This window comes from Neofelis nebulosa, chromosome 18 (genome assembly GCF_028018385.1).
Source record: "Neofelis nebulosa isolate mNeoNeb1 chromosome 18, mNeoNeb1.pri, whole genome shotgun sequence".
NCBI lineage: Eukaryota > Metazoa > Chordata > Mammalia > Carnivora > Felidae > Neofelis > Neofelis nebulosa.
In genome coordinates this window covers 16840325-16852972 of record NC_080799.1, presented here as the reverse complement: position 1 = coordinate 16852972, position 12648 = coordinate 16840325, and the positions used below count along the sequence as shown (strand labels likewise).

The 12648-nt window shown below is 51.1% G+C and overlaps 1 protein-coding gene and 1 pseudogene across 1 annotated transcript; one reads left to right on the top strand and one right to left on the bottom strand.

Moving 5' to 3' along the window:
* Window positions 1–481: 481 nt before the first annotated feature.
* On the bottom strand, window positions 482–4870 carry LOC131501487 (zinc finger protein 883-like; annotated as a pseudogene).
* Window positions 4871–5102: 232 nt separating this feature from the next.
* ARMC5 (armadillo repeat containing 5) lies at window positions 5103–11459 on the top strand. Its single transcript, XM_058711699.1, has 6 exons — window positions 5103–5689; window positions 7537–7644; window positions 7744–8530; window positions 9044–9549; window positions 10159–10291; window positions 10394–11459. Exons 1-6 carry the CDS (start codon window positions 5212–5214, stop codon window positions 11211–11213), a joined length of 2832 nt encoding a protein of 943 aa, XP_058567682.1. The 5' UTR covers window positions 5103–5211; the 3' UTR covers window positions 11214–11459.
* The last annotated feature ends 1189 nt before the right edge of the window (window positions 11460–12648 follow it).

Here is a 12648-nt window from a genome sequence, read left to right as displayed (position 1 = left end):
CTAAGTCTACTGATCATAGAACTCTGCAAGGTTTCAGCTCCACGGGAAACTAGATCTAGCTTCATTTAGGTTGTTTGTTTGTTTGTGTTGCTTCTATTTTTTTTCCCCCTTGGATACAGAAAGCCAATTTTTATTTTATTTTTTGTTTTATTATTATTATTTTTTATATATATGCTTTTTTTATTTTTTTATTTTTTATTTTTTATTTTTTAATATATGAAATTTACTGTCAAACTGGTTTCCATACAACACCCAGTGCTCATCCCAAAAGGTGCCCTCCTCAATACCCATCACCCACCCTGGATTATTTTTTAATTTTTATGTTTTTTCTTCTCTTTTTTCTTTTTCCTGTGAAGTTTCTCTTAATAAGCAGACAAAAAAACACCTAGAATCTAGCTTCATTTATTTGATTTAAAATTTTTAAATTTTATTATTATTATTTCCCCCCAAATGACAAGATGGAGGAATTCACCCCAAAAGAAAGACCAGAAAAACATGATGGCCAGGGAGTTAATCAATACAGATATAAGTAAGATGTCTGAATTAGAATTTAAAACAACAATTATAAGTACTCTATCTAGCTGGGCTTGAAAAAGCATAGAAGACATTAGAGAATCCATATTGCTGAGATAAAAAATAAAAGCTAGAATCTAGTCAGGCCAAAATTAAAAATGCTATAACCAAGATGCAATCTCGGATGGATGCCATGAATGCAATGATGAATGAAGCAGAGCAGCAAATCAGAAATATAGGAGATAAAATTATGGAAAATAATGAAGCTGATAAGAAGAGGGATACAACACTTAGTGAACTCAGTGATTTATTAAAGAGGAATAACATCTGAGTCATAGGAGTTCCAGAAGATGAAGAGAGAGAAAAACAGACAGAAGGTTTATGTGAGCAAATTATAGCTGAAAACTTTCCTAATCTGGGGATGGACACAGACATCAAAATCCAAAAAGCACAGAGAACTCCCATTAAATTAAACAAAATTAACCATCACCAAGGCATATCAGTCAAATTCACAAAATACACAGACAATGAAAGAATCCTGGAAGCAGCAAGGGGGAAAAAGTCCTTAAACTATAGGGAACACTTTGAAAAATTAAATATTACCTAAAGGAGAGAAGAAGATATTTATGAGCAGCACATAACAATTTTAGAGAAGATAGAGGCCATGGATACTTGCCTTAATCTGAGAAATTAACCTGCAGTTCTCTGAAGGGATTTTGCAAATCAGTCTTGTCCCATGCCCAACTCTACCACATACCTAATATTCATATAAAGTTATAGATTTTATAGATTACAATATGGCTCTGAGGAAGGTGAATCCCGACACAGGTAAGCAGTATAAACAGGACCTGATCATAACAACTATTTACTGAGTGCCAACCTGGCACACTGGGTTCAGGCCTCCAATTCAGACCCTAGCTTGTGCTCTTTGAAGTGCCACTGATGGGAAACATGGCAAGAATCCTTCCCTTCATCACTAACCCCAGGCTAGGAGCATTTGTTGCTCCCGGTTTGAGAAGTGAAGTAGTATTAATCAGATGTCACCTCATTGAAGCCTCTCAGACTTGGTTCAGGTTAGGCTCTTTCTCCACCACCAGGATTTTGCACTCTGTGCTGTTACTGGTCCTGAGTCCATCTCCTTTATGACACCAAGCTACCCCAGGACAGAGGCTGTCTTGCTCATTTCTGTAACTTTAGGGAGGAGCTAGCACATGAGCTGGCATAATACTTACTGAATGACACCACCAGCGAAAGGGCTCTAGACTTTTAAGGAGATAGGAGAACTGAGGTTTAGTCAGTCCCTTGACCCAGGTGTTTCATGTAGGTGATCCCATGGAATCCTCAATAGTACCTAGTGAGGTAGCCATCATCATTTCTGTTTTACAGATAAAGAAACTGAAGATCAGAAGAGGTAGACCTGTCCAAGATCACATAGCTAGGAGGAGATAGGCCTGGACATGCTGCTGGAAACTGAGACAGTGATTTCTTCACATTCCTTCCTTTTACCCCTATTCTCTATGAGTACAACTCTAGACATAGCAAGCCTGATAAAAGAAGGCAAAATTTGGGGACAGGGTGCTACATGCATGGGGCTAATGATGGAAAGATGGTCCCACAGATGTGGGCATTAAATCTCCTCTGACCTCAAAAAGACTAGCCTGTGTCTCTCCCAGGAACACAGACAGCTATGGGAAGGGCTTGGGCACAGATTATGTAGGGCTTTGGGAAGGCTCCTTCTAACTTCTGTAATAGAAGTGCATTTATTTGGGCAGCTCTGTCCCATGCCTAGGCAAAAGGGCCATGTTCAGTCCTCAGTGTCCAGGCACAAGTGAATTTTTACCATTTTTTCCTCTGTTGATGGATCGGACAAAGGATTTGGGGAACCTGCAAGGGAAGGGGTGAAAGAAGGGAAAGGGGCCTATGACAAACCTTGGGCCTTTTGCTCCTGCCTAGAAATGTCACAAAGCACAAACTCAACAGATAGGGCTCCTGGTCCTTTGCTTTGGCCCTGGGCCCCACCAGCCCTAGCTTCACTCTGTAAAGACAATTATCTTTCACAGGGGTCATATATCCCAGAGCTCACATAATGGTCCCAAGTACAATTTTTCTGGTCTTTCTGTTAGAATACAGCCTTCCTTATGGTCCCCTTTGGAGGTTAAGTCGCCCCACCAATTATGTTCCTCAAGGGGTGCCTAGAATCTTGTCCCATTCCTCTGGGATGAGGCAGTTGTTGCTCTTGAAATGATTAATCCCTAGGCCCATGGAGGGATCATTCCCTAGGCCCATGAAGGGATCAGCAGCTGCCAAGGATGTCCTACATCTAGAAGCAGCTGCGCCAGTACTGGATAGCTCCTACCAGCCAAAAACTCTCCCTCCAGCTGGCATTTTGTCTCTGAGGCCTCAAAAAACAGGGTTAAGCTTTCTTTTCTTGGAAGGTTCTTTGAAAACAGTAATCCCAGCTCTACTGGTTATAATTCTTCCAGCCTGGGGTTCTCTGATTCAGTCCATGAATCAACAGCCCTAGAGGAGCAGAAAGGAGGTTTGGTTAGAGATGCTGGTCCGCTCAGGCTCCTTGAGGACTGGAGCAAAGTTAGAACCGAAGTTTGGGCTGAAACTGAACCCAGGGATATTGGCAGGGGCTGCCACCCTGGTGCATCTGTTGGTGTTGGCCTAGGTTGGAGCTGTGGGCAAATGCCTTGCCACAGTGCAGGCAGACATAGGGCTTTTCACCCTCTGGGCCACCTGATGGATGAGCAGGTAGGAGCTCTGGCTGAAGCTCTTGCCATACTCACTGCAAGTGTAAGGCTTCTGACCTGAGTATGTTGGTGCTGCAGCAAACTTGAACTGTCTACAAAACTCTTGCTGCAACTGGAGTACTTATAGGGCTTCTTGCCTATATGGTAGCATTGGTGTTTAAGGAGCTTGGGGCTGTGGGAGAAGATTTTGTCACATTCTGAACAGGCAAAGGGTCATTCACCCAAGTGGATGTGCTGGTGTTCAGTGCATTGGATGCACTCACTAAAGCCACAGCCACACTCAGAACACTTGAAGGATCATTCTTCATTATGTATGTTTGTGTCATAGGCAGTCCAAACTGTGAAATTCCTGCCACACTCACAGCAATTATAAGGCTTCTCCCCAGTGTGTGAACATTGGGGCTTGAGCAGATAAGAGCTGTGCCCAAAGCTGTCACTGCACCAGGCAAAGCAGTAAGAGCTTCACACCCGTGTGAGCGCTGGTACTTTAACAGGTTGGAGCTAAAGCTGAAGCTCTTCCTGCAGTCCCCACAACAGTAGGGTTTCTTGCCTGTGTGGGCGCTCTGGCGCTGGATTAGATTGGAACTAACGCCGAGTCTTAGTACATTCAGCATGTACAGGACTTCTCACTGGTATGCTGCCGTTGGTGTTTAACCAAGTCAGATCTGCGGCCAAAAGCCTCCCCACACTCTGGGAATTTGTGGGGCCAGAACCCTGAGTGGGAAACTACGGTGTGGCAAGAGATTGGAGCTCAGACTGAAGCAACAGCCACACGCATGGCAGAGGCATGGTTTCTCGCCGGTGTGTATCTGGTAGTGCTTAACTAAATCTAAGCCACGTTGGAAGCTTTTGACACACTCCGAACAACACTACAAGGCTTGCCACCCACATGGCTGCTTTGGTGGTGAAGGTCAGGGAGGTACGCTGCGATCAGTCCACACGCCCGGCACCCGAAGGCTTTGGGGAGTGCAGGACAGTTTGTCCTGTCAGAAGCTTCTTCCCTGGGCCAGAGCTCAACCTACATAGGCATTCCAAGTCCAGCAGCATTTCCCAGGCGGCCGGCTATCGCAGCCACACCAGGGAGGGCAGCTCTGGTGGAACAACTCCGCTAAAGAGGGTGAACCTCGGGGTTTCCTTGGGATGTCCAGTTCCCTGCCGCTCCGCCCCGTCTTAGTTCTCCCTTGCCACTTCTGGCGACGTTGACTGCATCGCCGTGAATAAAGCCCCGTTTCCTAAAAACCACCCATTCAGTTCACAAGCACAGCGGCAAGACATTCGGGACCCAGGGAATCCAGCACCGGAAGCGGAAATCCCCAATAGCCCGTGCCGCTCTAGGAAGTGGCAGGGACCGGTCTCGGTAGGTTTAACCCTCTCATTCACTTGACTGAGCAAGAGCTCCCAATCTGCGGCCACTAACAGCAACTTGACCCTTTTGGCCTTGCTCGCGGTCCTGAGTCCGTCAGCACGGACTTCGGTGCCCTGGCCATCACTGTGGGCAGCGAAGCGAGCCGGAAGGAAAAGGGAGGGTCGCTGTGGTGGACACGCGGGGTACGGAATAGCCACGTCACTTGGGGCAGCACGGTACTGAGACTCCATGGTCGGACGTCTGGGTTCTCCAAAAGAACCAGCTCACTGCGAGCCGCCTGAGAGTTTCCCCTCCGTCCTATAACCTAAGCGTACTAAGCAAGGCGCGGACTACATATCCCAACATGCACCGCACACGATTCTTGGGTTCGCACGATTAGATAACCATTACTCTACGTGCCTTCAGCGACTGTCCAGAGCGCCGGGATTGAGAACTACAACTTCCAACTTGCAAAATAACTGCGGCGGCGCTACTTAAAAAGCGTCAGAGAGGAGGTGCGTGGCCACGCCCCTCCTCCAGTTCCGCTCCCTTGGACGGACGGCGAGGAGGGGGGCGGAGCCTTAGGCCTGAGCCAAGATGGCGGCTGCGAAACCGACTCTCACGGACTCGCTCTCGTTCTGCCTCGCGCAGCTCACAGCGGCGGCCGGGGAGGGTCTAGGTGGGGGAAAGGACACAGCTACCAACGAGACACCCTTGGGCCGTGCGCTCTTAGCCCTCCGCACACGCCACGTCAAGGCAGCAGGGGGAATCGAGCGCTTCCGGGCGCGCGGCGGGCTCCGCCCCCTTCTCGCGCTGCTGCGGCGAGCGGCGGCAGCGGGTCCCGCCCCGTCCCAGGCTGGCTCAGGCTCCGCCCCCTCGTCGGTCGAGTCAGCGATTTATGATGGCCCCGCCCCCTCGTCGGGCCCTGCCCCCTCCTCTGCGTCGTCGTCGTCGCCCTCGCCGCCAGCGCGCCTGCGCAAGACCCTGGACTTGGCGCTCAGCATCCTAGCCAACTGCTGTACGGAAGGGGCGTGCCGGGCTGAAGTGCGCAGGCTCGGAGGCATTCTCTCTTTGGGTAAGTGCTCCGCCCTCATTTCCTAGAAGGATTCCACTCACAAATCCTTCCTTCTCTGGGCTTGGGCGGAGTCTTGAGTTACTTGTGTTGTATGCTGGAATAACACGCCTTTAGACCGTGCAACCTCCTCCCCGCTCTCAAACCTTCAAGCCTTCCTTATAGATGATACCCAATCGTGACCAGATCAGATAATTACAGCCATTACCTGCGTGTTGGTTGTTGGGCACATCCCTCGAATCCGAGCTACTGGAGACCAAAGGGTTATTTGGTGACTTTTGGGTAATTCTTACCCTCCATTTATGAGGTTTATAGCAGACACTCCATGCCTACTGAGTGGCCCTGTGCAGAGCTCCCATTTGGTGAACTTGAGATCAGAAGTTGTGGTTTTCTGCAGTGAGCTAGACCGAGAGAACCGAGGCTAGAATTCCTTGTTGTAAAATTGAATAATAATAGCTACCTTACAAAATTGAAGTAGTGAGATGCCGAGTACAAACATTGAACGCAGATATTCTAAGACTGGGTACTTTGAGGTATTAAAAACCAGCACAATAAGAACAAATCCTAACAAGATCGCAAGCGTTTGTTTACCAGCTAAGTTGGCGCCACCTTGTGGCAATGTGAACACAGTTTACAGAGTGCCTACCGGTTATGAAATTATGCCAGCTTTTTTTTTTTTAATGTTTATTTATTTTTGACAGAGAGAGAGAGAGAGAGAGAGACAGAGCATGAGTGGGGGAGGGGCAGAGAGAGGGAGACACAGAATCCAAAGCAAGTTCCAGGCTCTGAGCTGTCAGCACAGAACCTGACACAGGGCTTGAACTCATGGACCGTGGGATCATGACCTGAGCTGAAGTCAGACACCCAACCGACTGAGCCACCCAGGCGCCCTGAAATTATGCCAGTTTTGATGAAATCTTAATTTTTTTGTACAAAACTAAAATTTAACATATTTTTAAATTGTATAAAATGCATCTGGACCATAACGTGTTTGACAAGAGGCCTGCCACATTAATAAGTCCTCAATAAATTATAGATCTTGTTATTAGCATATAACTCTCATAATTCAATCACTATTCTGTATTAAAAATTTGTTTTTAACATTTATTTATTTTTGAGACACAGAGTATGAGTGGGGAGAGAGCAGAGAGAGAGGGAGACACAGAATCTGAATCAGGCTCCAGGCTCTGAGCTGTCAGCACAGAGCCCGATGCAGGGCTCGAACCCATGAACTGTGAGATCATGACCTGAGCCAAAGTCAGATGCTTAACTGACTGAGCCACCCAGGCGCCCCTTTTCTGCATTTTAAATAACTCCTATGTCCGTCCACATTTATTCCTTCTTCTTTCATGTGCCCAGAGACTGGTGCCCATGTGCTGAGCTGTGGTGGTAGCTGACTTGCTTTAAGCCACTGTCCTTTCTCACCTTAACAAGAGTCTCCTTGCCTCTCTCCCTGCCTTACTCTTTTTCCCTATAATCCATTCTCCCCATGGCTACCAGATTGTATCACTTCACTTCTATTCTTAAAACCCTTTGTGGTTCCCAGTGCCCTCATATTCAAGTCCTGCCTGATCCCTTGGGCTGGCATTTGAGGCCCTTCATGAGGGCATAGCACAGACATTGGATCTCACTTCTGGGCCTTTGCAAAGGCTGCTTCCAAACTTGAAATGCCCTGTAGCACCCCCATCCACTATCTTTCTAACAAATACCTACCTATTTAACCTTTCAGATCCAGTAAGTGTCAGCCTCTTCTGGAGGCCTTCCCTGACCCTCTCAGGCCACATTCTTAAGGTCATTAATGAGAGAGACAAGAAGGGGCAGGACCCTCAAGAGACCAAATTATCTTGCAGTGACTATTCTTCAGTGCGTGAAGACAGACAGCATCCAGAACAGAACAGCCCGTGCTCTGGGGAACTTAGCCATGGAACCTGAGAGCTGTGGGGACATCCATTCTGCTGGTGAGAAAGCTATGAGTGTGGAGTTAGCTAGGGCTTGGCGTGGGAGAAGGAGCGTAGGTATCTCCTTGCTCACTCTTTGTACTCCTTTTCCCTCTCCAGGTGCTGTTCCCTTGCTGGTTGAGAGCCTGACAGCCTGCCAGGACTCCCAGTGCCTGCAGAGTGTGGTGCGTGCCCTCCGCAACCTGGCTGACTCACCCCAGCACCGCCTGGCCCTGGCACAGCAGGGAGCAGTACGCCCTCTGGCTGAGCTTCTGGCCGCTGCCCCAGACCCTGCACTGACCTTGGCCCTAGTCCGTGCCCTCTTAGAGCTGAGTCGAGGCTGCTCCCGGGCCTGTGCTGAGCAGCTAAGTCTGGGTGGAGGATTAGGCCCACTGGTCAGTTTGGCCTCCCACCCCAAAAAGGCAGTACGGGAGGCAACTATCTTGATCCTTGCCAACCTGTGTGCCCAGGGCCTTGTACGGCCTGCATTGGGCAATGCTGGGGGTGTGGAAGTACTACTGGGTGAACTCCGGCGGCGCAGGGGACCTAATGGGGCTGGCCCAGCCTCTCAGCAGCCCCTGGTACGAGCCGTGTGCCTGCTGTGCCGGGAGGCCATCAACCGGGCCCGGCTGCGGGATGCTGGTGGTTTGGAGCTGTTGATGGGCCTGCTACGGGACCCTCGTGCCAGTGCCTGGCACCTTCGTGTCGTGGCTGCCCTCGTGGGCTTCCTGTATGATACTGGAGCCCTGGGCCGGCTACAGGCTCTGGGACTTGTACCTCTCTTGGCTGGGCAGCTATGTGGTGATGCTGGTGATGAGGAAGAAGAGGGAAGAGAAGCTGCTTCCTGGGACTTTCCTGAGGAGCGGACCCCTGAGCGGGCAGAAGCTGGAAGCTTCCGAAGCCTAAGGTGAATCCCCACCTGATTGCTGTGGGTTGAGGACTCTGGCTGTCTTCACTACCCCATTCTATCTCAGTCAACTCTTGTTGACTCTGATTCCTGATTCCTCATTCTCCCCGGACATGACCACTTTCTAGTCATCATTAAACATTCTTTTTCCTGAGTCCATCTTTGGCCTTGGCTCTACGCCAGCACCTCTGAACTTTGGGACCCAGACAGGTTCACTGGACCATTTTTACTTTGTTGTCTGTTCACCCCTCAATAGAATATAAACTCTGGTAGGATGGGGACTTTAGTTTTCTTACTGTTCATGCCCGGTACCTAATACTGGACTTCGTACATAATAGGTATCAGTAATTGCTGACTGAGTTGGGGTATTTTTCCCCATTTCCCTTTCTCTCCTATCCCCCCTGGCCTCATTTCCTCTCCCTGGCTTCAGTCACTTAGTTTTACATGACAGCTCTTTGGCTCTACTCCTTTGTTGTGGTTCTGGGTTCAGTCTCCCCATTTTCCCCTCTACAGGTCATGGCTGATCTCTGAAGGCTACGCCGCAGGCCCGGGAGACATCTCTCCTGACTGGTCCCCTGAACGATGTCCCCCACCTCCACCGCCACCGGAGCCAGCTGAGCCAACCAGCCCCACCCTGGGCCCAACTTCACTGCGGACGCCTCGCACACTGCGCACACCTGGCCGCAGCCCTGCCGCCACCTCTGAGGAGCCTTGGGGCCGCGAGGGGCCAGCGCTGCTGCTACTGTCGCGCTTCTCCCAGGCTCCCGACCCAAGTGGGGCATTGGTGACCAGCCCAGCCCTATGTGGCCTGCTGGCCTATGTGACGGGCTCACCGGGTCCACCGAGCCCACGTGCACTGCGCATCCTGGCACGCCTTACCTGCAACCCTGCCTGTCTCGAGGCCTTTGTGCGCAGCTATGGTGCTGCACTGCTGCGTGCCTGGCTTGTGTTAGGTGTTGCCCCGGATGATTGGCCCACTCTGCGTGCCCGCCCAGTTCGACGCCAGCACCGGGAGCTGGGTGTGTCCCCCATAAGAGGCCCCATCCCCCTCTGGTTCTGGACTGAGAACCTCACTCTGCTGTTCATAGCTTTCTCACTGCTCTGCCCAGCCCACCATCCAACCTCAGTCACCAGGTGGGAAGAGGGAGGGACTCCCAGCATGCAAAGTTCCGCTCCATCCTCTGCCCAAGTCTTGGGGCCTGTGTACCCCAACACCAGGCTTGGTCCTAACAACTTAGAATCATGTTTGTCTGTATTTCATTACCCAATATGCTCTTTGTTCTGCACTATCCTGATTGCCTTCCCACTGGGCACACTGAGTTAGAAAACTCTGGCTCAGGCACCATATCCTCCTAGGCCCCCCACCAATCCCAACACTGCCAGGGACTGCCCTGTCTTCTGTGTCCTGACTGCAGATTATGAGTCCTTTAGAACCCAGATGTATGTACGCCCTGACTATCATATTTTGTTCTTGCCCTTGATCTTCAGTTCCTAGCATCTGGACCCTTTCCCTCTAGGGCCTGCAGTCCTACCCCCTTCCATGCCGTGAGGTTTTAGCCTCATTCCTTTGAAGGACCCAGAGTTGGGACATCAACTCCCAACCTGACTTGCTCTGCCCATCTCTGCAGGTGAGATGCTGCTGCAGAACCTGACTGTGCAGGCTGAATCACCCTTTGGAGTGGGCGCCCTCACTCATCTGCTGCTCTCAGGAAGCCCTGAGGACCGCGTGGCCTGTGCACTGACCCTGCCCTTCATCTGTCGGTGAGGGGGATGTGGGTGCCTCATAGGGATCAGGGGAGCAAGGTTGCCATTCCCTAATGCCACCATTTTTCACCTTCTGAAAGATTCCCTTTCTTCCCAAAGGAAGCCCTCTCTGTGGCGCCGGCTACTTCTGGACCAGGGCGGCCTCCGGCTCCTCCTCTCAGCACTAACTCGGCCAGCTCCACATCCACTCTTCCTCTTCTTTGCTGCGGACTCCCTTTCCTGCCTCCAAGGCCTGGTGTCTCCCACTGTGAGCCCAGCCCTCCCACCTACAATCCCTTTGGATCTAGATGCCCCCTCCCCTTGCCTTTATGAACATCTGCTGGGCCCAGCCCCCATCCCAGCCCCTGACCTTCATTTCCTACTGGACTCAGGCCTACGGCTCCCTGCCCAGCGAGCTGCCTCAGCTACTGCCTCCCCTTTCTTCCGGGCCCTGCTAGCTGGCAGCTTTGCCGAAGCCCAGATGGACCTGGTGCCACTTCGAGGCCTGTCACCCAGTGCAGCCTGGCCTATCCTGCATCACTTGCATGGCTGCCGGGGCTGTGGCGCTGCACTGGGGCCTGTTCCCCCACCAGGCCAGCCCCTGCTGGGCTCAGAGGCTGAGGAGGCACTGGAGGCTGCTGGCCGTTTTTTGCTCCCTGGGCTGGAGGAGGAGCTGGAAGAGGCTGTGGGCCACATCCACCTGGGACCCCATGGTGGCCCAGAGTCAGTGGGTGAAGTATTCCGCCTGGGCCGGCCCCGACTGGTTGCCCATTGTGCCCGCTGGGCTCTGGGGCCAGGGCAGTGCCCTCGGAAACGGGCCTTGGCCTTAGTGGGGCTTGTGGAGGCAGCAGGCGAGGAGGCAGGGCCGCTGACTGAGGCTTTACTGGCTGTGGTAATGGGGGTTGAATTCGGGGGCAAGGGTTCCAGCTTAGACTGTTGATGTCCCCTGGGAGGGGATCCAAGGATGAGTTGGCTATGAAGGAGGACTCCCTCAGAGCAGCATAAGAGGAAGCTGAGCAGAAGTCACCATTGAGGACCGATAAGAGAATGGAGCTGTACCCCAGGATGATGGTCTGAAGACGCCAGGGTCCGAGTGTGGGACCCACAGATGAAGAACGGCCCAGGGCTCCAGGCACCTGGCCTGGGCCAGCCTTCCAGAGTTGAGATTAAAAACTTTGGAATTGGATACCCCTATTGTGTGGTGTCTCTGCTTACTTTCCTGTGGGAGTCCCCCCACTCCCTTCACCCATCAAACAGGGTCTTGTCCAAGTTGATGTGTCTCAACACAGGCCACCCTTGGCATGTAGGAGTTTAATAAGTAATTATGCAGTGGTTCCTGGAGTCCTGGGATAGAGTAGAGTACTGGGAGAAGCCTGCTTTCTGCTTATGCAACTTCATTGCTCAGGTATCCAGCTAGACATACAGACTTTGGTTAGTATCTTTTGAAGGGGCTGGGCTGAGGAAATGTGAGTGTGGGGATGTATGTCCAAGGCCTTGGCATTACTGTTTCCTGAGTGACCTTTGCTCATCTTGGGTCTTCAGTCTCTGTGTCTGTTTTCATTTCTTGGACAAAGTGTCCTTCTGCTATTAGCCTGAAGGAAGACCTCTATGTTCCTAGAGTCCCCAAACCCCTGTCTTAGTTTTGCTCAGAGAGGGCCAGAGCTCCAGGTTGTATTCAGCTTATGTTGCACTGTGTATGATCTCTCAAGGCAGGATCTACATCACCAGGATCCCAGATCACTAAACCACTCAGGTGGCAGCCTGACTTCAAGGAGGGTGCCCAGACTGGCTGCCAGTTAGCTTCTGGGGAGCTAAGGTTGACACTTGCTATCTCTGTGCTTCTGTGAGTGTCCAGGTCTCTGTTCTTGGGTTGTGCATTAGAACTACCCAGAGAGCTTTTTAAAAATACTGATGCCTAGGCTCTTTCTCATTGAATTGGACTGAGGGGAGGATGCTCTGGGCATCAGTATTTTTAAAAAGCTTCCCAGGTTGTTTTAATTTGCTGCTGGGTTGAGACCCACAGTCCAGGGACTGCAACACTGTTGTGTCTGTCCAAACTCCGCTCTAAGTGTTCACTTCCACCTTGATTTCCAGGGGTCTCAGTCGAGGGAAGGCCCCTTGTTCCTTTGTGGATGGGGTCTGTGTCTTCTCTGTATTCACCAGTATCTTGGGAAAGGGCTCTTTCCCAAGGGTCGCCTCAGTGTTGGGAAAAGGCTTTGTCTTGAAGGCTGGCTGTGGTCTGGTTGCCTGAAAGTGTTTTCCCTGAGTCTGCATGGGGCTTGAGCCTGGGTTCAGTTTACCTGTGTCTATATGTTTGGTTCCAATTTTTGGAGAGAAGGTCCTGGCTTAGAGGATGGGAGAGTTCATTGTGTCTG

What these genes read in the sequence shown, in the direction of transcription:
- ARMC5 (XM_058711699.1), top strand. Translation starts at nt 5,212, where the DNA reads ATGGCGGCTGCGAAACCGACTCTCACGGACTCGCTCTCGTTCTGCCTC. An exon ending in CGGAGGCATTCTCTCTTTGG is followed by an intron (nt 5,690 to 7,536) that starts GTAAGTGCTCCG and finishes ATTATCTTGCAG; the next exon opens with TGACTATTCTTCAGTGCGTG. An exon ending in ACGCCAGCACCGGGAGCTGG is followed by an intron (nt 9,550 to 10,158) that starts GTGTGTCCCCCA and finishes CCATCTCTGCAG; the next exon opens with GTGAGATGCTGCTGCAGAAC.